Source organism: Lepidothrix coronata, unplaced genomic scaffold, assembly GCF_001604755.1.
Source record: "Lepidothrix coronata isolate B3197 unplaced genomic scaffold, Lepidothrix_coronata-1.0 Scaffold1, whole genome shotgun sequence".
NCBI classification, from domain to species: Eukaryota; Metazoa; Chordata; class Aves; order Passeriformes; family Pipridae; genus Lepidothrix; species Lepidothrix coronata.
This window is the reverse complement of record NW_016690181.1, coordinates 16866697-16889598: the sequence shown is the minus strand read 5'-3', so window position 1 is coordinate 16889598 and position 22902 is coordinate 16866697. Positions and strand designations below refer to the sequence as shown.

General features: G+C 41.5%; 1 protein-coding gene across 8 annotated transcripts in view; it reads left to right on the top strand.

The window, feature by feature from the left end:
• ST5 (suppression of tumorigenicity 5) overlaps positions 1 to 22902 on the top strand; it is a 172761-nt gene that overhangs the window by 117035 nt on the left and 32824 nt on the right. For 7 of the 8 annotated variants that reach the window (XM_017810375.1, XM_017810392.1, XM_017810415.1 and 4 more), the window contains 7 exons: positions 3343 to 3491; positions 6235 to 6450; positions 9329 to 9425; positions 10346 to 10390; positions 12681 to 12865; positions 13502 to 13611; positions 15796 to 15865. In XM_017810375.1, coding sequence (XP_017665864.1) covers positions 3343 to 3491; positions 6235 to 6450; positions 9329 to 9425; positions 10346 to 10390; positions 12681 to 12865; positions 13502 to 13611; positions 15796 to 15865 — 872 coding nt within the window. The remainder of the gene's footprint in view (positions 1 to 3342; positions 3492 to 6234; positions 6451 to 9328; positions 9426 to 10345; positions 10391 to 12680; positions 12866 to 13501; positions 13612 to 15795; positions 15866 to 22902) is intronic. The other variant, XM_017810365.1, reaches the window with a different exon arrangement.

The following is a 22902-nucleotide window of genomic DNA, read 5'->3' as shown; positions in this document are numbered from 1 at the left end:
CTTCTGAAGATAAATGTCGTGTAGATAAATGCCCTGTGTTAACTCAGCAGTTTGGTACGTAGAATTCAAGAGAATGGGAAACTTGAAAAAAAATGCTTATAAAGGGAACTGATCTGGGAGTAGGGATGGTGATTAGAGACAGTATTTGCCAAAGACTAACTGTTAGTAACCATATGCATTCTGGGGATCTGATTCAGCTTTCTTTGAAGTCAGTGATTATCTGCTGTTGTCATGTGTGGCTGTAGGATCAGCCTTATTAAGTATAGCCTGGCCTCTATACTGTGTAATGTTTCTCCTTTTGTCTTCTGGTAGAGACATCCATATGGCAGGAACAAAGACGTTTCCTTGCTCTTTCATTGTAAATATGTTTTTCTTTTGCAGCAAGTCCAAATGAATGCCAAAGCACTGCAGCTTGCAAACATTCCCTGCCTGGGTTTTGGGACTAGAGAAGTGGTTGTGCTGAGGAGAAATGCAGAGATGAAAGCAGAAGACATAGACAAATAAACTGTCTCTTCTAGTTCACTGCTTGAACCAAATATTTCATTCAAATGTCAAATCAGCAAAACCAGGTTGTTTCTGATTGATTGCATTATTTCATCATCAGAGATTTAGTGTGGAAGGAGATTATTCCTTAAAAAAAAGGCAAAAAATAACGGTGAGATGTATTTGGTCTCAAGGCTTTATTTCAAAGTGAAAAAAATCCACAAACACTCTGAAATAGTTTGGTTTTTAAGCAAATGAGAAAAAGAATGGAAACAAGACTTCTTGAACAGCAAACCAGTTGCTGAAGAAGCTCTCACGGCTCTAGGGGAAAGGGTTAAAATCCCTGTGGTGTCTCCTCTGACCTTCCCATTACACTGAAGAGGAATTTGGCCCAAGCTTTCTCTTGGTAGAGAATCTGACTCAGAAAAGCAGCCTCTGCTCATGGTGCCTTGCTCCTCCCTCTTCTCTCATCCAAGACTTCTCTGGGCCCATTTCTATACTTAGTATTTCAGGTCAACATTAGTTATGTTGAGTTTAACTGGGTTCGAGCAATTCTGTTTTACATTGTGTCTTGGAAAGAGAATCCCCCTAGAATTTACAAATGCTTTACATTGTAAAAAAGTTTTCTTTTCACTGATGGGCTTGTTTCTTCTCAGAAGTTTGGATATTCTGCAGACGAATACAATAACATTTGTTTTCACAGGGAAGTGCATGTTTGAGCACTGTCTCATGCAGCCGGGTATTTTGAAATCTGTTAATCCATTCCAAAATGCTTCCTTGACCTATACGTGACTTGGGCTTACAAGAAATTTTATTATGCTAGTACAACCCAATTAGCTGTGAGTAAGTAACAGCATTTTGCAAATTTGACTATTTATCTTGTTATGATTATCATATCTAGAGCTCTAGGGTTTACAAATAACAGAATTAGAGCACAATATCTACTTTTCTTCCCACAGAAGGAATCAATCAATTCCATAGCCACCCCAGGACATTTGTAGCTTTACACTTTTTTTTAGGAATACTTGTTGGTTAAGATCTATTCTGTTCATAGCAATTATCAAAAGGTCTTCCTTCATGTAACCCATGCACCTGAAGGTGTTCTTTCCATGTGGCACATGGATTGGCTACAATGATAGTGCAGCTTCTGGAATCAGGCTCCCTCTGGATGAAATAATAAGCTGTGATTGTGACTTCAGACATTCTTCAAGAGCAGCAGTGATTCAGACTTCTAATTAAAGCAAAGCTAAAACATTCATTCTTGTGCTTATATTTGACTAAAAATCTTATTATGATGCATTACTGAAGCAAAACTGTATTTTTACTTTTATTGTGATATGTGAATTTGTTCAGCAAAAGTTCCTGCAGTGACAATCAAGTAGTCTCATGTTTCCAGGCTCAACAATTAAGTAGAAAGCACAAACTGCTTTTATTTTCTTTTGTAAAATAAAGAAATGTAATATTCTGTCTAGAATAAAATAGCTGGTAGTCACACGGACTGAGTGTTAACCCAGGCCTTGTTCTCACTGAAAACACCTATGAGTCAGCTGTCAACCCTTTAAATGCTGTGAATATTTTCTGTAACAGTGGGAATAATAAACCATGCTACAGCTTTCTGTCCTCAATTCTTAATTGACATAGTATGCAGTAAAATCTGAATTTCTTATATTAAATAGCTTGTATTGTAATATAGATTGTATTAAAAACATGGAGTTTAGAGTCATCTATAGATATAAAACTGAAAGCAAGTAGGTTTAAAAGCTTTGAACTTCCTGCATGTTTCAAGTTTCTGTAAATTCAAGCCTTGAATTTGAGTAGATCACTCTTTTTGGAGATGATTTTCTGTTTAAGATGGTTGGAAAACTGGAAGGACCCTTTATTTGATAAACCTAATATTTATTTGATAAATCAGTTGCTGTTTACCAACTGTTTGAAAAAACGGATACAAAATGTTAATTTTGTTGATGGCACTCATTCATCTTCATGCTACTTAGTTCAGTGAGAGGTTTGCTAAGTTCAGGAGTTGTGAGAAGATGGTGGATATTGGATCTCAAATCTGGACTGTAAATATTGGTTCTGATTTTCAAATGCTAAAAATTCAAAGATTGCTGTCTGCTTTTTGATGTATTTCTCATTTATGTCATATGTAGTCATTAACTGTTCAAGCCTCTATCCATTACTAGCAGGATGAGTTTCTTTCCGGGATATTAGAATTTTTTGCAACTTGAAACGAATAGCTGCCTAACTGGAAGACATAATATGTTTTAAAGAACACTTTGAGGATGCAGTATGGTTGGGACAGAAATTCCTCCCCTTTTGTCTTTTCAATCTTCTCTCTTGGCACTGCTGAGCCAAAATGTTTATTCTTTCTTTGCCTTCCCTCAGGAGAAGAGAAAAATGAAGGTAGCATCAAATAAGAGCTGTCTTCTTGTTTGTAAGGGTGGTATGTTGAGAATGGTTATTTATTGGTCTTCATTTCACCCTGTGAGTGGTTGTTACAGATTTATAAAATCTACTGATACACTTTAAAATAGTTAAGTGCCTTAGCTTTTATATTTCAATAAATTTTCCACAGCTGCGGATGCTCAGAACCACGTCTTGTGAAATCTTTGTATTTTATTTAAAAAAAAAAAAGGCAGTAAAAAAAATCCAAAGAAACTTGTCAACCGCATAGCCAAGTTCTCTTCCAAATACTTCCAGCTGCAGCTAGAGGGATGAGTCATGCTGAAAGCTGAGGAGCTTTTTCTAAAAGCCTTTCACTTGGTTCACATGATTTTATTTTTTTTTATTTTTTTTTTTCTAATTTTACATTCCTGTCTGTTTTTCTTTCCTTAAAAAAAACCCAACGCAAATGTGAAGGCGAGTCACCCAAGGAAAACCCGTACGAGGATGTGGAGCTGAAAGGCCGTCACGCGGGCCGAAAATCCCATCAGCTCTCTGAGAATTCCCTAGATTCTTTGCACAGGATGTGGACGCCGCAGAACAGGAAATACACATCACCTCCCCAGGTAACAGCCTGTCTTTCTGCGCTTGAAGCTTATTTAAAGCTTTTGCAAGGAAATCAGTCGTGGCATAGGAGGAAGAGCAGCCGTACTGGATGATAAAGGGTATCTGGAAAGAGTGCGACCGAACGCACGAGTCGGTGCTGGGAATGCTCTTGGCAGCTGTAGCTCGGCTTCCCAGGGCTGCAGGAGCTGATGGCTCTTTGTGCTGGCTGTGGCCTCAGGATTTCAGTCAGATTCCTTCCACTGGTTGTTTGTGAGTTAAATCTGGACCTAAATTATTTGTATGGCTGCACCTCTTAGTGAATTGCCTCTGCATTTGCTGCTGTGATTTTAAGCAGGGGCAGGAGGGGAAAAGTCAGCTGCTAATTTTGCCTGTGTGTTGTTACGTGAGGCCTCTTGGGACTTTGCTCTTGTGAAGTACGTAGTGTGGCATGTTTTACTGTAAAATGGAGAATGCCAAGTATGTCCCCCCAATAAATAAGCGAATAATAAAATAATCAGAAAAACCTGAGTGTCTGCATTTAACGAGGCTGTATAAGTTGTGTTTACAGCAAAAGATGAAAGATGAGGAACTCTGCAGACTTTTTATTTTGTGGTGAATTTTCCCAAAGCAAGTCTGTTTTTTGTGAACACTATGAAATGCCGGGTTGCTTTGTTGTTATGGGATCATTGTGTTCATAAGAAAAATATGATTCTCATCATATACTTAATTTTGAGATTCAAAACACCACTTAAAGGAACTTCACTGTGCACTGAATCAACAGAAAATTTGCAGTTGAACAAAACATCACAACAATTTACATTTTGTCTTATAAGGAGACCTAAACCAAAACTGAATACATATTCTTTTACTCATTTTGTGTGCATGGGAGCATCACAGTCCAAGAGACAAAAGAAGTACCACCAGGATTCTTAGTGTGCATCCTAGCACATCTCTTGTAAAACAGCAGTGTTTTCAGCAAAGCTACTGGAAAAGGAACAAGTGGAAGGTAATCAGGCAGAATAAGGAGAAACAGAAACTGCAGTCACAAAGATAACCTCGTAGTGAGAGACTTACGCTGCATAACAATTATTTCTGGCTGTGTGCATATTAACAGGAACTGTGTAGCATCTAGAGGATCTAGGAGGGTGTAGGGTAGGAACCCTATAGGACCATAGCAAGATACTTTCCAATGTTCTCTGTTTAACACAGGGTGACCAAAGAATATACAGATTTAAACAGCTTCTGTAAAGTTGTTCAGTAAATAAGTACTCTCTGGTATCTTTGCAACAGGGCTGTTCTTATTCTGGGAGCTTGTTTTTGAAATGCTGCCTGGAGTTCCCTGCCAGGAGTCAGTCCTGCCATAACTGCACTGTCATTGTGCTGATATTTAAAATGAAAAGGCACTAAGAGCAGGTCAGCTATGGGCCTGGGTAATTCTCCAATGACCAGAAATAGAAAAGTCTGAATTTCCTGAAGAATGGTAGATTTGGCAACGATTTATCACCCAGTTTTTCCATCATAACAACAAAGCTGGCTTAGCAACATGACTTTTCAGTCATGGATGATGATAAACAAGACGAAGGAGATCAGGTCATCAGGCTTCCAATAATCACCTCCAAAAGAATTCCTTTCATTAAAGTATAGACTGTTGTAGATTTTCCTGGTGTGCTAATCTGTGGTAAGCAAGGACCTCAGAAACACTGATTTTGAATCCCATTGGGTCTTCTCCCTTCCCATTTTTTATTTTCAGTTTTTGAAGTCATCATATGTAAAAGGAATGTTTTATGATGACATTGTATTTGTGATGCAAAACACACCCACACAGAAACACCTGTGCTTAATCCCAGATTGCATGGCACTGTAATCAGTAAGCCCTCCAAGTAGAAAAAAATGGGACATTTATTACTTCAGATTTATAACTTGTAATACTGCTGATATAATATTAGCAAATACCAACTGACAGACATTTGACATAATAGTACTTTTTCCTGGATGTGCTGGTTAAGCTTCTTTACAGCGTTTGTGTTTGGGAGGAGAAGGCAGGGACCCAGCTTTGCCAGCCTGCTGGTTAACCTTCCTGAGAGCTGGGCAGAGCTGTTTGAAGGACTGCTTCAAAAGAGACCTAGTTTTTTAAAGATAGATGTTACTTGGTGCTTAATCCTGTCAGTGAAATTTTCCCCTCCCCCTCCAATGCTACCAGTTTTGTGTTTCAAAGGGAATTCTTTGGGAATGCAGGAAAAAGCTATAATAGCACCTCTGCACATTAGCAGATATTAAAATTTCTTAACATCATAAAAATACATCAAGCTTGATTTTTTTTTTTTACTTTTTTTTTGTTTTTCCTAGGATAAAATAGCATGAATTTGCTATTTTTTTATTGCTATTACGTTGAATTAATATTACACTGAATTGGATAAATGCTCTTGATCTTCACTCCTGCAAGTGAAAGAGATGGGCCAGGCCCACTGGGTCAGTGTTCTGATGTCAGCCAAGCCTATAAGTCAGATTTTTAAGGCTCATAGAGTTGATGTGATGTGGGTGCAGGGAAATGCAGCAGAGCCAAAGGTACTGCTGTTTTCTTTGTCTTAGATATTGACCCCTGATGCTTCATCATGATCTTAAACCTTCTCCACACATGTCCCGCAGAGCAGTGGCTCACCTGGCAGGATGTCCTTGTGTAGCCACCACTCACTCACAGAGAGCTGCCTCTTCTCTCAGTGTTGCTGAGGAGGGGAAGAGCTCAAGCTGTTCTTGTTCCTGCAGCTGCCCTCGAAGCCCAGCAGCCAGTCTCTGCGCGTCGGGAACTGGTCAGAAAGGAAGAGCCACCGCTTACCACGGCTGCCCAAGCGGCACAGCCACGATGACATGCTGCTGCTGGCTCAGCTTGGCATCCCCTCCTCCCCTTCCAGCCTCAATGAGGACAGCCTGAGCACTGCAAGCGAGCTGCTGTCTACACGGCGAGCCAGGAGGATCCCAAAGGTATTGGCAGCGTGATGAGGCTAATGCTGAGGACAGGCCACCTGTCTTCAAGAGCTCGCAAACTTCTACCCAGCCTTTAGCCATCACTGAAAGCTCTTTTCGTATCCTAAAGGAACATTTAGATCAAAACAGAAACAGTAATTCTCAGGAGCCCAGCCACACTCCTTTGAGTTGAATTCTGCTTTCCACACTCTTGTTTAAGCTCTGTGAACCAGAGCATTGTTGTGGACACAGCTTTGTGATTTTGAAAGGGTGATGGCCAAGAAGTTATTATTTATAACTTGCAGCAGCATCTGAAGTGGTATTTCCTCATCATTTGTTTCCTAGTCTCAGGAAAATAATGATTATTGGCCTAATATGTTTCCCTTCATTTACTCATAACCTACCCCATCCTGATAACCATGTTATCTTCATGGATTTGAAGTAAAACTTAATTTTTCATTTTTCAAGGAGTTTTCCAATTCAAAATAGAATGTGAAAAAAAAACCCAAGCCACAAGATGACAACCAAAAAAACTCAACAAACCTTTTCTTGTACAATAGCAACAGAGAGGGGGAGAACTGCTAATATACTTAATTTTGGCTTGTGAACAAAGTTGATTTTTACTCTGTATACAACTCTTTCCGGTTCTTATTAGAAAGAATATTTTAAAGCACATGGCTATAAATACTGTGAATAGAAGGACATTTTTATGTTTCTGTCAATTAGTCAGAAATTCTGTTTAAGGAGGAAATTACATGTTTAATATTAACTATAATTTTACTTTCTTGGAATTTATTGTTTTACTGCACAAATGAACATAGATCTGTGGAGGACGTTACATTGTAACTTACAGAGTTACTTGTTTTTAAGTAAAACTTTGCCAGTTTGGCTGTTGGTTTTGTACCCAATTTTCTTTTTTTATTGATGAGACAGGTATTCTCCTTATGTGAAATTATGTTTTCAGCATATGAATGTTCATAGGTTTATCATAAATCTTGTGACAATTTCTATTGTTTTATCGCTGTAACTCCAAGAATCTCATGTTGCTGGAGAATATCAGGTTTTTTTTTACTGAGAAAATATTAGTTATTAGAGGGAAAAATTCAAACCTGCGAAACTCCTGTTCTGTACCACCCTCAGTGATGCTGCATGAAGCAATACTCAAGTCCTTTAAAAATCTGGGCTCTCCTCAGCAGAGTGCAGGCATTTACCCTTGATGAAGTAGCTCAAGCAGACGAAGTGCCAAGCAGCACAGCAAGGGGAGTGAAAAATCCCAGCAAGGCCCTCCACTCCTGGTTCCTGATGCCTTTTGTAGTGGTTTCCTGCAGGAGTTTCTGGGCTGGTGCACGTGCAGGAGCTGGGCAAGGTTTTATCCTGCTGGCTCTGCCACAGGATTCCCAGTGGGAAGAGCCAGGCATGCAGCTGCGAGCAGAGAATCATAGAATCAACCAGGTTGGAAAAGACCTCCAAGATCAAGTCCAACCCTTGATCCAACACCGCTGTGGTTACTAGATCATGGCACTAAGTGCCACATCCAGTTTCATCTTAAAAACCTCCAGGGACGGTGAATCAAGTTCAGTAGAGCTTTGCTCGTGGGTTGCACATGGTTCAGCCAGCACCCAGAGGCAAAATCCCTGATCCTGATTCAAGTGGGAGAACAAGTGAGGATTTTAACACTTCAGTATGTTCTGGGCTGGACACTCTTCTTCTGTTGGAGGGGTTGCACGAGGTTTTGTAGCTCTGTTACTGGCTCTGTTACTGGCCTTCTGCTCTGTCTATGGCAAATTAGTTTATCTCTCGCTGAGTTTCTCTCTCTCTGCAAGGTGAGGTGAAACAGTTTTTGCAAAATGTATTATAGTTCTATGAATAAAACTGCTATGGAATAAAATATACTATTCCTGACTCATAAGACATTATGAAGATTATTTGCATATAATGACATATTTATGACTCTCCAGAAGTCATAATAGTCTGTTTAATTATGAATTCTTAGTAATCCCAACCTCTTAGTGAAGGGACTAAACACAAGTTATCTCATTAATATTTTCCATCATCTCAGACTTTTTTTGGCAGACAGTTATTTTCTGCACTAGCCCTCCTGAAGGAAGTCACAATAATTACCAGGACTTAAAATTCTGGCTAGTGGTGGATAAAGCCAGCTAAAGACAGCACTAGTAGCTAACTTCAAAATACTTTTGTAGATAAGGATAAGATTGGAGACAGTATGTACAGCACCTCTGAAGTGAGGTAAGTACAGGGTAAGCTGGAAAGGGGAAGAAGTCCATATGGGCCAGACCCTCAGCTGATACCATGTATCTTCAAAGCAGCTGGTTCACTCTCCCTACCTGAAAAAGCTTAAAAAAGTTAGACCCAACTCCTTGTGCTTATTTGAACACATGAAAATTTCAGTTCAGAGAGGTGCTGGTACACCTTATTCTTGTATTCAAAATCTGAATATGATCTTCAGGTCTATGAGAGTTTGGCAAAGTTGGATAAGGCTAATGGATTACTATTATTTAGAAGATGCAAGTGAAGAGAGAAATAATAGCTTAGAGGAATGAGGTGGTAGAGGATGACAGCTACCTTAGAATCCTCAGGCTCATTGCTTTTATTGCAAATGTCTATGGCATTTTTGAAAATGGTATTTAGATTTCTGAGTTATTTAATTGTTTTTAAAAATATCCCCATAGGTAAAGAAGTGAGATTGAAAATAACTTATTCATACAAACGGGATTCAAAATAAGAGAAATAAAAATGCACTTTGAAATGGTAAAGGCCTTGGAAGTTCAGCTGGCATATCATCCATGGTTAAATTGTTTGTTTGGATAGCTTAATTAAAAGTCTCCTGGCAGAAAAGCGTTCAGTCTTACTGAGTCCTCATTTTCTTATTTTGCAGCTTGTCCAAAGAATCAATTCAATCTACAGTGCAAAAAGAGGAAAAAAACGACTGAAGAAACTTTCTATGTCCAATATTGAGACAGCATCCCTACGAGGTATGATACAAGTGTTATGGTTCAGTGAATCCATTGGAATGTTTCTGGATTAACAGATTCTCTTCTTTTCTCCACATCTCCCCTGGATTCTACTTTGTTTAGAACTTTCTTCCATGAACAACAATAACTTTCTCTCTGCTAGAGGAGAAAATGAGGATGAGCTAAAAATAAACAAGATTCTCAGTATTGTCTCTCCTATTAATCCCATGATTAGCTAGATTTATCAAGCTTCTTTAGTTCACTTTTCAAGTCACTTGCATCTGTAAGTTTTGTCCAAAATTCACAGTTTGACCTTGTAATTCTTTCATGCTTCTTCCTGGCACTCACAATGTGCTTCAGACTGCTTCTGGAAAAACAGGGGCCAAAAAGAAATTCAGGCCCTGTTTGTAGTAAGAGTACAATAGAGCTTTAATACAAGTACCCCTCAGAAATACATCTTGTCATATGGCTACTTTTGCCTATTAACTCTAACTCGGTTTGTTGAGTTCTGGTGATTGAAGATGTTGCCCAGACAGCCAGAGCTCATAAGGCTTACTTTGGCTTCTCAAGTGCTCCATAACTTTCTTTTTTCCAAAAAAATTAAAGTCTGAAAACAGTAGTGAAAGGGTTAAGATCCATTTTCTAAATGGAATATTCACTTTTGCAGCTGAGCATAGATGGGGGTTCAGTGCAAACAGTTGCTGTAAGGGAGAATGAATTTTGCACTTTCATCAAAATGAAGCTCTTATTCTCAAGCAAAATTGGAATTGAATCCAAGGAAAACACCATCTAAGGAGTCGTTCAAACTGTTTATTTCAAGATATTTTAAGCCTGAGGAGAAGTGCATGTGTGGATCACAAGGCTCAGAGATGTTTCACCACAGTAAACTGAGTTTGTTTGCTTTGGTTTTGCATTAACTGATCCCTCTATGTCCTCTGCAGATGAGAACAGCGAGAGTGAGAGTGACTCAGATGACAGGTTTAAAGGTAAGGGATCAGCCTTCAATAACTTCTAGTCAGACCCTGCCATAGACCTTACCAATGTACATCCTTCTGACACTGCACGTTGTTTCTGCCCACGGTCTGTATTTTCTTTCCTGAGCTATGCTAACTCCATTACGGCAGAGCTCACAAAAGTTCCAACACAGGAGCATGAACGTGGAAAGCAAGTTACAAAATGAGCTGTGAGGATCTAACAAGGATTTGGCAACTGTGCCATATGATGAAAAACAGGGCCTTTGATAGGTTTGCTTTGTTAGCCACTTCACAGATGCTGATCTATTCCAGACTGACTACTGGGTGCAGACTTAGAGGGATGAGATCGGATAAAGATGCTTTCTTCTTATTCATATGCTGCTTTCAGTGTTTGCTGCAAGCTGCTGTTGGAGGCAGGAATTTGGGTATGATCCAGCATAGTGGTTCTTACACTCTTTTATAACTGCAGTCTCCAAATTGCAGAAATTCCTTTATCAGTGCACAGCACCTGCACAAACTCTGCCTGAACCAGACCAGTAAATTAGTCCTTCCTTTTCAAGAGTTCTGATACAGAAAGAGACCTATAAAAAGGTTGAAGGCAGCAACAACAGATTTTATTACTAAAAACCCATAATGTTGTGTGTAAATGAGAGAGGGAAAAAACCCCAAGAGTGTGGATCTGTTGTTATAAGATAAGGGGCAAGCATCCATGTTTATCCCCTGCAGATGTCACCTGCTGACTGTTCATGCAGCAAAACTTTCTGGAAAACATTGTCTTAGGGAAACAGGTTTGTCCCAGAAAAGTGGTGGTAAGAACACCCAAAACAGGCTGTATGCAACATTTTGGGGTTGTGTGGAAAAAGATTCATTGCTCTTTTGTCTACCTGTACTAGCCCAAAAGCACTTTCAGTTCTGTTTCTCTTTGTGTCAAAAAATATAGGGGTTGCTTGTTCTCATAGCCCATGGAGGAAGATAGGCAGGGCTTGGCCTCTCTTGTGTTGTTGGGAGGATATTCTGATTTCACTGGAAACAAGGAGGTTTTCCCCCCATTGTTGTGGAACAGAGGATCTTCATTCTGGTGTCTCACTAACCAACTGTTTCTGAGTGATCTTATATTTACATTGATGCTCTCAGGGCATCCTCAGCCAAAGACACAGTTGTCATGTGTAGCGTGACAGGATTCACTGGGTCCCCATCTAGTGGGGTGGGCTCTTCGGCTTCACCTCTTGCAGATGTGAAGCGCTGGCCGGCAGAGTGAGGCTATCTCAGGGCAGGACCAGGCAGGTTATTCCTTGGGATTTAGCCTCCCTAGTTGTGCAGTCACACCAATTGCTTTATCAAAATAGTTCTTCATTTTTGTGTTGAACCAGTTGTAGGACAGCTGGTCATCAAGAGGTTTCCTTTTCTTTCTGGCAATAAATTATGGATGTGATCAAGAGCTTATGACATCTTATTTTCCTACCACGAGGGATAGTTTGCCTTTTGCAAACGGTGGGCAAAGACAGGGATAGGACGAAGACAGTGATAGCACAAAAACATGTGCTGCTAACAGTTTGATTGCCACTGCACAGAGATCCTGGTGTGAAGAGGTGGGGCAGAGCATGCTGGAAACTGGTTTTACTGAGCTGTTTTCACTTTTTGGTCTACCAGAACTGGTAATGATGTTACTGGCTAGTGCACCATAGATGTCTAGTGACAAGTCACTTGATGAAGGCATATCTTTGAGGTCTGGATGTGACCATCAATCTAAGATTGCCCCTTAATTGAATTGGCACTAGCAAAGCAACCCATAGGAGGCAACTGGCACATCTTTCCTTTTCTTCCTGTCCCCTTTCCCTGGATATTGTTCCATGGTTCATAGCAAAAAGCTGTGCTACATAGAGGCAGGGCACAGAGCTATTTTTCACCAATGTAAGCTAGATCCAAATCAGGCCTGAGATGGGAAACCCTCGAGGCCCCAGTGCATTTGCACAGAAACATGAGGGTTTATAATCTAGTCTTATGTGTGAAGGGAAAACAGACCTTTGGCAGGGTAGCAGTTATGAACTGCAAATTATTTCAGTGACTTAGTGTTGCATCACTTGAGTACTTGGAGAGAGTTTTGATTTATGGATGTAATTAGTAAGGGAGAGTACAGAAGGTTTGCTAACTAGAAGGTTTGCTTTTGAAAGGAGAACATGCTTGGAATAATACTCTGGCAAATTGAAAGTCCTTTGTGAATGGCTGTGGCTTACACACATACAGTACAGTCTCAGGTAATGATCTACCTCTTTTTTAATTCCCTTTTTTTTTTTCATGCCAGCTCATACCCAGCGTCTTGTGCACATCCAGTCAATGCTGAAGAGGGCTCCAAGTTATCGAACCCTGGAACTGGAGCTGATTGAATGGCAGGAACGGGAGTTATTTGAGTATTTTGTGGTAGTGTCACTGAAAAAGAAGCCCTCTAAAAACACTTACCTCCCAGAAGTGACATATCAGTTTCCCAAGGTAAAAGAAAAATTCTTACATACAGTGCATTCTAAGATCAGTAAAGTGAATAAGTGGAAAAATGAATACAAATCTAATTTTCAAATGGAGCTTTCAGTTATTCCAAAGCAATATGTTACAAAGTGAAGGGCATAGAGAAGGTAACTGAAAGCTTTCCCTGTTTTCAGATTTATCTTTTCCAAGGCTGGAGAGTTTGGCCCGATGGCAGATACTTTAAAGACTGTGTTTAAATTCAGTTTCTAAATATTTCACTTTTAACTCATTTTGGCTATATTAGGATTCATTCCAAAACTCGCTGAAGTCAGTGGAAAGATTTTTTTTCTGATCTCTGGAATTTCTCTTGTGCTCTTGCAGCAGAAAGGTATTTGAGTTAAGACTGTGCTTTAAGTGGCCATTGTGCAACAAGGGAATTTCAGGCAATTAAGAAAAAAAAATTAAAAAACCCAGCAGTGATTATTTCTTTTGTACTGGCCTCTATAAACCTGTCCTGGAGTCGTGCCTCGCTCTGCCAAGGACAAAAAAAGAACAATCTGATGCGCCCTTGCTCTCAGAGCTCATTAGTAGCCCTGCCCCCTGAGCAGTGCTGTGCAGCCAGGACTGCAGGGACCGACTGAGCCTCACTTTTCTCCCCCGCAGCTGGAAAGACCGACCAAGCAAATGCGTGAAGCAGAGGAGCGTCTCAAGGCCATCCCTCAGTTCTGCTTCCCTGATGCCAAGGACTGGCTCCCTGTCTCTGAGTACAACAGGTAACCACCCCGGTGCTCCTCTGCCGCACGGCGCTGACGGAGAGCATGTGGAGCAGCCAGAGCCTCTGCCATGCCCAATTAAGGAAGCAGCAGTTTGAGCCTTGGCCACTTCGTGATCAAGCAGCTGTATTTCATTTTTCTTTCTTTTGAAGTTCCGTGCTCTTTTTCTTGCCTGTTCTGCCTGCCTCACAGGCCTGTGTGGCTGAGGGGAAGAGGCTTGAAGGTTCCTCTGAGTGCTAAACTAAAAAGCATAAATGGAAGTATTTAAAATTAATCTTAAAAAAGGACAGGGCCCTGCCCACCACCTGCCCCAGTCATTTACCTCAGAGTGCTTGTTTAGCATTGAAGGACACTCTTCATTTGTCCCAAAACACTGCTGTCTGAGAACTTTTTTTGGAGCTGAGCTCTATGCCAAGAGAGGAGCCCTATCTTCCTTCCAGGGCATAGGAATGACTGTAAGAGAAGGGCAAGGGAAGGGAGAGCCAGGATTGAATTTTCTTTTACATTCAAAAGTAACCTCAAAAATGTATAATTTTTTTTTCCCCTGCGTTGGTATGTCAGAACCTGTTGATTCAAAAGTGCAGAAGTAACAGGATCGGCAGAGGGTGTAGAATAATGGAATGGTTTGGATCGGAAGGGACATTTAAAGGTCATCTGGTCCAACCTTTCTGCCATGACTAGGGACATCTTGAACTAAATAGGCTGCTGAGAGCCCTACCCAGCTTGACCTTTAAAGTTTCTAGGAATTAGGCATCTACAGCCCCTCTAGACAATCTGTTCCAGTGTTTTACCACCCTCATTGTAAAACATTTCTTCCTTTTATCTTGTCTGAATCTCCTTGCCTTTGGTTGAAAACCATAACCCCTTGTCCTATTGCTACAGGCCCTATAGGTCTGTTCCCATCTTTCTTAGAAGCCCCTTTTATTAAGCATTGAAAGGCCACAATAAGGTCTCTCCAGAGCCTTCTCCAGTGTAAACAACACCAATCTCTCAGCCTGTCCTTGTAGGTATTCCATTGCTTTGATAATTTTGTGTGTTCCTCCTCTGGATCTGCCCCAACAGGTCCATGTCTTTATTGCACTGAGGATTCCAGATCTGGATGCAGTACTCCAGGTGGGGTCTCCCCATATTCTGCTAGAATATGACATGGTTTGTTAAGGTGCATGGTCTGAGTAGCACGTAAATGAAGTGAGACCTGTTCAGAGTGTGTCTAGAGGGATTTTCCATGGTGACAAGGAAGAAGCGTTCACGTGCAGGAATTATTGTAGCCAAGAATATGTATGGAACTTTTTATAGGCTTCTGTATGGCACATGCAACATAATCCTGTTGTATTCTGTGTTCCTTGGCTGCATTATTCAGTACATGAGTTATTGTTCAGTACCTGCACAATGAGTTATTGAAAACTCTGACAAGGAGAAGCAGACAACTGTGTGGGTGACATTGGCATAGGGAACCCACAGCCCTGGGCTGTACTTCATGTCTCCTCTTCTGCTGCTGTTCCCTTTCATGAGACCATGTTTGTGAAACAAGATATCTCTCCCATATACAACTATAATTATATAAACCCTGGCATTCCAGCACAAAGAAGTGTTTTATATAACGCCATTTAAAATTTGCATAGCAGTCAGGAATGTGCCTCAGCCCAGGCACAAATTCACAGACCCATCCCTTTACCTCTTCTGTAATTATAACCTCAAACTGTTGTTTTACTGCTCTGTCACAAATGCTACTTATCCTAGACAGAGATATAAAATGAGCTGGATTTTGGAAATCTATGTTGTTTCTGGATTAGAAAATGATTTCTCTACTCTTAGAGAATATTTAGGGTTCTCCCTTAAAGAGCAAAGCTCAGTCCAAAGACAGGATCTATCTAAATGTAAAGGAGCGTTTCAATACTGCCCTCAAAATCTGATTCTTGTGTTCCTTCTGCAGTACAAAGGGATGCCATGTTCCTGAATTCAGCATCCATCTCTTCTGCTAATAAGACACCTAGGTTATTCTCAGCCCTGCAGATATTTTTGCTCTACTGCTGAGGGAGTTTTTCCCACAGTGTGTCCTAATAAAGGGCAGAAAAAGAGAAGACCCTCCAGTGGGTAGAATCTCTCACTGGATAAGGCATTTATCCCTTTCTAAGCTATGCTGTAGTTCTGGCAGTAAGATCTGGGCAATTTACTTTCTTCTAGTGAGACCTTCTCTTTCATGCTGACTGGGGAAGATGGGAGCCGACGGTTTGGCTATTGCAGGAGGCTGTTGGTAAGTACATCACCTTCACCTCAAAATGCAGAATTCTGTTAAACAGTATCTCCAAACTGTACGCTGAACTTTGAGGATGTCTCTCATGGTTTAAAAAAGAAATGAGGATTTTCTCACTCTGAAATCTGGAAATGTGAGGAGCTCTCAAGTAAAGTAAGAATTTGTAATGGCTGTTTTGATCAAATAGATCCCCAGGCTTGTAGGAAATTCCTAAGAATGTGTAAGCGCTTACTTTATAAATTCTTTTTATTGTGTACTTTCAAGCAAAATCAGAAATACTACAACACTGCAAACAAAGGCAAGCCTGGTATTTCTAAACATTTGTGAGTAGTGTTTATCTCTTGGGCAGATGCTCACATCTCCAAAGGACTCTGCCAGCACTGCCTAACCAATCTGCAGCAGGCCTGTGATGTAGGTAAATAACCCACCCTGATGAGTAGGAGGGCAGCAGTGGTGGACAGCACACTCCCATCACCCTTTGCTCAGGATCATGAAAGCAAAGCTGGTGCCAGCAGTGGGAAGTCTAGTTTCTGAGGCTCCTATTCTGTCCTTGTGACCAGGGCTGGTCAATGGGTGAGGTGGGGACCTGACTCAGCCTACCCATCACCAGAAAAATCACTGGACAATTGATAAACTGAGAACATGGCAGTGTGTGTGTGTGTGTGTCAGGGGGAGGGAACAGCACAAAGGCTTGCAAAGTGTGTTGAGGCTGTTGAAGCACAGTGCAGAGATTTTTGGTATCCATCCTGTAGACCTGACTGGATGGCAGCAATTGGTTGTTCCTATGCTGGCCTGTGCTCATCACCTCCTGGATAGGTTTGGAGCTGTTTTTGAGTGACTGGTAGGGAGCTATGGCTCCTGTACTGTTCATATGACAGTTGCCTACACTTGCTTGGAAAGCTTATATGGATATTGGATGCTGCAGGAGTCTTTGGTTTACTCTTTGTGCAAAATGAATGTCTACAGCAGCTTTATAAATAGGTCCACCGTATCTAAGAGAAAGGGGCACTGGCACTTTGCCCTCCCTTCTCCTTCTGGCACAATTTCCCATCTTTTCAGGCATGGAACACCTGCCTTCAGTAGCTTTCAGTGGCTTCTAGTTGACAGAGCAACTCGCTGTCACTAGAACAGCACCCTCCATCCTTCAGTGCTGCCTGTGCCTGACCCTGCTCTTACCCTGCTCTCTGTCCATGGCAAAGATCCTTGTCATGCAAACAGCAGATGCTCTGTCTGGGAGGTATTGCTGTGTGTGGTTCCTCTATTTGTAAGAAGTTTCATTTAAACTAACATAACAGGAAACTTGTTTATCAGTTCTGGGGGTGGTATTTGCCATAGGTATTGTCACAGAGACTCACTCCATATAACACAGTATGTCAAAGTGGGCCACAACAGGGTTTATATGTGGGCAGGAAAGGTCACTGAAGGCTTGTGTTGCAGTAAATCAAGGGCTGGTCGGGAGGAGACTCAGGGATAAACAAGGGAAGAACCTAGAAGGTATCCTTGCTGGTGTAAATAAGCATAACAAGATGCAGGACAACACTACAATTCAATGATGGTTTTATAAGCTGTCATATAAGAGGATAATAAGGTATATTTGGAAAAAAACAACAAAAGCTCAGAAAATTTTGCCTAGAAATATATCAGAGAATGTTTTCACTCTACCAGGTGAAGGTGGTTTAAGACTTTTATCTTTCTGAGAATATTAGCAAATTTGTAATCGTGCACAGAGCTTACATTTGTGAAATGCAAAATAGTTGATCCTGGACTAGGTTGAGATTGAAATAATCAACCACAATGAAAAAGATTTATACACAGGAATGTTGGATCAGTTTGTCAATGACACATTAACATGGGCTTTTTCTAGTCACTTAAGGCTCAGTGAAATTCACCCTACGTTAAAGACAGCATAAAAGTAGAACACTGACTTTCAGCTGGTGCTAAAGATAGGTTAGCACAATAGGAAATACCAGCAACAGAATTAAATCAGTAGTACACACTTTTATGCAATGGTATTTTGAGACAGCATTGGATATTACTTTTATTCTCCATTGGGTGTGGCAAAAATCAATCAACCAGATAGCAAAAAAAAAAAAAAAAGGGAAAATAATAAGTACTGTCTTGGTATATCTATCTAATAATTCTAAAGCTAGTTGTAAATCAGATCTGCTGCTCTCACCCTGGGAGATCACTTAATTCAGAATTTTTAACCTGGATTCCAAAACCTGGCATATAGAATCTGACATATCTCATCTCACTGGTACACCCTACCCAGCAGAGGAAAGAAAGGAGTGATAACAGTGCCTTTTCTGGGGCGAATCCTGCTATGCTTTCTGAGAGCAAAACTGGCACGGTGTAGTGCTTGGAAAGAAAAAGAATTTTGGAAGCTGTGGAGAAAACACGTCAGCATTTCCTGTATCTGGGGAAATCACAAAAGTAGCAGATATCTACTGTTATTTGGATTCTGCAACCTCTTTCTGTCCTGCTGGGAGAAATGGTGGAGCTGGGGTTGTTACCTGAAGTGCCTTCTCCATAGGGCCCAGCTGTGCTCACAAACTGTAACAATGAAGTGTAACATGATGAAACAGCCTCACTGATGTATTCCTCAGTGTGATCTGTTTGCAGACATGTGCATACTTTCTGATTTTATATATGCAAATACAGAGTTTGTACAGGCAACAAGGAGTAGGTAAATCCCACAGGCACTCTTTATATGCCAGAGGCACATTTTTTCCAGTTTCCTGAGCAGTTTTTGGAAGCTTATGTCAGGGCAGCTCTGATGTCCAGGAGGCCACAGCATCTCCTTCAATTAGTCCCATTCCTGACTTGCAAGTTCTGTCAAATGCAATAACCATAATTTGGGAACTACATGCAGTTTTTAGCAGACATTATGTAAGAGAAAGGTGGGGCCACACTGTGTAATATAGAACCATACGAAAACCCTAAAATTCTTATAAACTGTTCCACTTCAAGCCAAGCCAACTGCTGTGAGGCTAATTCCTCAGAAAATGTTCCCCAGCTGTCCTGGGGAAGGCTCTTGTAATACCCAGCGAGAGGTGTCTCACACCTTCTGGAGCACTTGGCAGCCTCATCAGCAGGTTCCATGGTTGGCTGGGCCAGCCAGCCTGATCCTGTGAGGCTGGCTATCTGTGTCTTCTGCAGAGTCTGGTGTGCAGATTCCTTTCTCTAGGAAACAATTGCGTCTTATCAGCCTTGTTCTCCTTTGGCATCTTGTAATGTGAACAAACTGCTCCACTTTTTCTTTTTTGCTTTCAGATTTCAAATTCTTTCAGACTTTTTTTTTTTTTGGTTTTGGGGTGTGTGTGCTAAAACCATGCCAAAACTACCCCAAGGGATACAGTGACAATTATGTTTTGTTTGTACTATAAATCCTGTACAGTATCCCCTTTAAATGTATTTATGTTGTTTCATTTTGGAACAGGATTAGGAAGGAATGTAACCTATTGTACCACAGCAGACAATCTACACTTCCATAGATAACATGAAGTTTCCCAGTTACGTCTTGATACCTCCAAGGCAATCGTGGAACAGCTTTTCTAGTGAATGCACATCAGCAGCAAAGATGATTTTGAGATTTTGACACCCTTGCAGGGACTATTTCATCTTACCCCTCTCTTTCCTCTCACATAAAATTTGCTTCTCCACTACTTTTGTAGGTTAAGACAAGGCAGCCCCAGGAGTCAGTAGAGGAGCAGATGCCTTAATGTGAAGTGTGTACCTCAAAACATGAAAACCAGCTGTTAGGTGGGACTAGTTCATGCTGCATTTGCTGGGGTCAGGAAAAGGGAGTTTGTTCTCCTGTCAGCCCCAGGAGAAGGGGAGTTGTGAAAACAACTTTTGTTGGATGCAAAATGTTTATGGGGCTGAAAAAAGCTAACTGGAAAACGTTTTCTTCTCCTTGCCTTCTTCTCTCCATCCTGCCCTCCCCCAAACACCTTTGACAGCCCTGTGCCCACTGGGTGCTCTGGCATTCACAGTTTATGTTTCACAAATAACAAGACTTTAAGAGGAGCTTTTGGATTTAAAACACCCACAGTTTTCTCATGGTCTGAATTTGGCTTGTCCCTAACAAGGAATCAAGAGCTGCCATAGAAACTGGCTTGTGACTGACTATTCATTTTGGACTCCCAGTGTTTTTGAATTGTTCTGATTCCTGACACCGTTAAAGCACATCTTTGTTTCTGGATATGCTGCCTAGCACATGTGCTTTGCAAAAGCTGCTTCCTTCAGACAACTCAGCTGCTGCAGTGCAGTTTTGATGGTCCTTTTTCACCTGGCCTTGAGGCACCTCTTACTGCTTCCTCCTGTTTTCTGAATAATGCTATCTGGGGAATTATTTAGAAAATCTTGGGGAAGAAATCCTGTCCCATTCTGGGGGGAAAGGAGCACAGTCCTGGAGTTTCAGGTTGATGCTGCACTCCTGCTTCTTAGAGATGGCAGGTAGGGTTGTGGCGGATCTTCCTCTTTCTTGCCGTTTGGTAGTTCTGGTTTTGCTGCTTTTTCTCTCCACACAGTTAATCTTCAGGAGATGGAAGAAGCTGAGGGAAGTGCAGGAGGCAAAATGTTGTGTTTGGGCCCTTCTGCTTTGGTTCCTCTGATGTCAACATGCTAGCATTTCCCAGTTATTTCTAGGGCTGTGAAACCAGAAGCTTTCCTGATGCTCCATGACCTCCTCAATATCTTATAAATCCCAAAACCCTGGGTTATGTGTCTGAATGGCTGGTGGGTGTGCCCATTGCAGGGACAACCTGCCTTGCTTTGATAGCAGGCACGTGCAGTGTTTGAGAGACTCTCAGTGCTATGCCAGACTGGGATAATCTCTGGAGGCTCCTCTAGATTTCAAGCATGCAGGCAGGGAGGTGGGATTTGAAAGATTAAAATGGCAGGCTTAGTTTTTGGAGCAAAAGCCTCTTGTTTCTCCTGCCAAAGCAGGTTTTCAAGTGGGCTTCTGTCACTAAAATTCAGATTAAACTCACCATAAAAAGGATTGTGCTGAGCCACCCATGGACCAGCCTAGATGTAGATCTCGGCTTCTTCATCTCATAAGCAAGTTCTTGTCAGTTTATGTTCATCCTTTTGGGAAACTGTCTTGTTATCAACAAAACTCATTAGCATTTTCATTCATGATACTCATCTAGGGCTGAAAATATCCTGAACTCCGTGAAAACAAATTGAAAACAAACCCAAACCAAAACATCATCTCTTTCATCCTCTTCTTTCAGGAGTGCAGTGCATCAAGGCAGAGTCACTCAGGTGCCTCTCAGCTGTGCTACTTTACCATATCACTTTCCTGAACTGGACCCGTTCTTTGTGTGCAAGAATGATCCTTGGATGGAGAACATGGCTCCAAGGCCATGTAAAGCCTTGTAGAGCACACCCTGCAACTTGGGAGAGCTCTCTTTTGGGAAGAGAGGAGTTAAACTAGGACTGCTGGCCAGATGCTGTGCCTGACTCTCCCCTACTAAGGAGACATGACTCCAGGCAGGAGTGACATGTCCCATACAATGGGTTTTTTTCTGGGACAGAAGCAAACTAAAGCACAACGAGCAGGTGTTCTAGATCTATCTTTGAGATGTAAACTAATGGCTGAGAGGGGAGGTTATGTGAAGGGTTGCCAGTGTTATAAACTTGAGAATTCCTGCCCCTCAGAATGGCTCTGCCTGAGGCTTTTGCTTTCTGCCTCTTACAGATGATGTGTATGCATCTGTGAGGCTGTGCTGTTTGCAGGAAAAAGCCTCTGAAATAATAGAAAAGGATGTCCTATACGATGAGTGCAAGGAGGGAACAATCCCAGCTGTCACAGGCATGTAGCCTTTAAGATGTTTGAAAGCAATGATATTTCATGAAGAAGAATCTTGGAGTAAGCACTAAGCAGTTATTGTTTCTGGTCTTATAGATGACCCAGGAATGTGCTGTTTTTACTGGCACTCAGTGAGACAGCTCTTGGTTGGGAGCTATCCAAGGCTCCTGGCATGGCTTCGGCATTCCTGCAGATTTGACACAATGATTTTAACCAAAATCCCACATGCTTGATATAATCACTCAGTGCCTTTAGAAAGGATTTTATACCTAATATGGACAAAAAAGGGCTCTGCTTTTTCAGAGATGTGACGTGTAGTGAGCAGGTTCGGATCCAGAAATAGACTCATCTGTATTCACTTAGCTTTGGTATTTTTTTGTGGTCTTTATTATAACAGGCAGGCACCTGCTGACTGTCCAAGTCCTGATTGCAATATTCAGATTTAAAAAGCACAGCTACCCCTCAGTTTCTCTTGATTGTCATCTCTGTGGCATGTGAATGTCAAACACACTGCGGGGAAGCTAATCACTGTATCAGCAGAATCTAATGATGATTTAAAGAGAAAAATACACTGGACCTCTGTGTTGATACAGAGGACATCGTCAGCCACTTTGGCTAAATGTACAAGTGGGCAGAAGCTGATGGAAACAGTGACTGAGCTCCTCTATCGTGGAGTGGTTATTGATGGAAATGGTTCTGTCACTGCTGCACATCAGTAATGTACAGCTGCACAAAGAGGCTAGTGGTGCCAAGTGGTTCTTTTACAGTCACTTTTCACTTCATGCAACGCAGACATAAGACACAAGGATGTAGGCAGCCTCCTCGCCTATTGTCTCAAACCTCCCTTTCAGCTTTTTGCTGCTGAGGTTCTGGGGTTTGCCAGTGTTCCCACTGCCATTCTGTGCTGTGATGGATGTAGCTCCTGGATGAGGCAGCGCCAGGACTTCTTTGCATTATATCTTGGGATTGCATGTGACTTCATCTGAAGTCAACAAGCTGCCTTGTTGAAATAACAGCCCCCAGGAAGTGTGTGCCTGCTGATCTGGTGAAAACCAGTTGCAACTACACAATACTGGAATGCTGCATCGCAGCTTGTTAAAAATACAGTGGAAAGCTGCTATGCATGGATGTTGCTGCTTCCAGCACACACTGTACACAGGCAGACCAGCTCTCTGCCCTGAGGACCTTGCAGTGAGGGTGTTTTTTCTGAAGTGCTCAA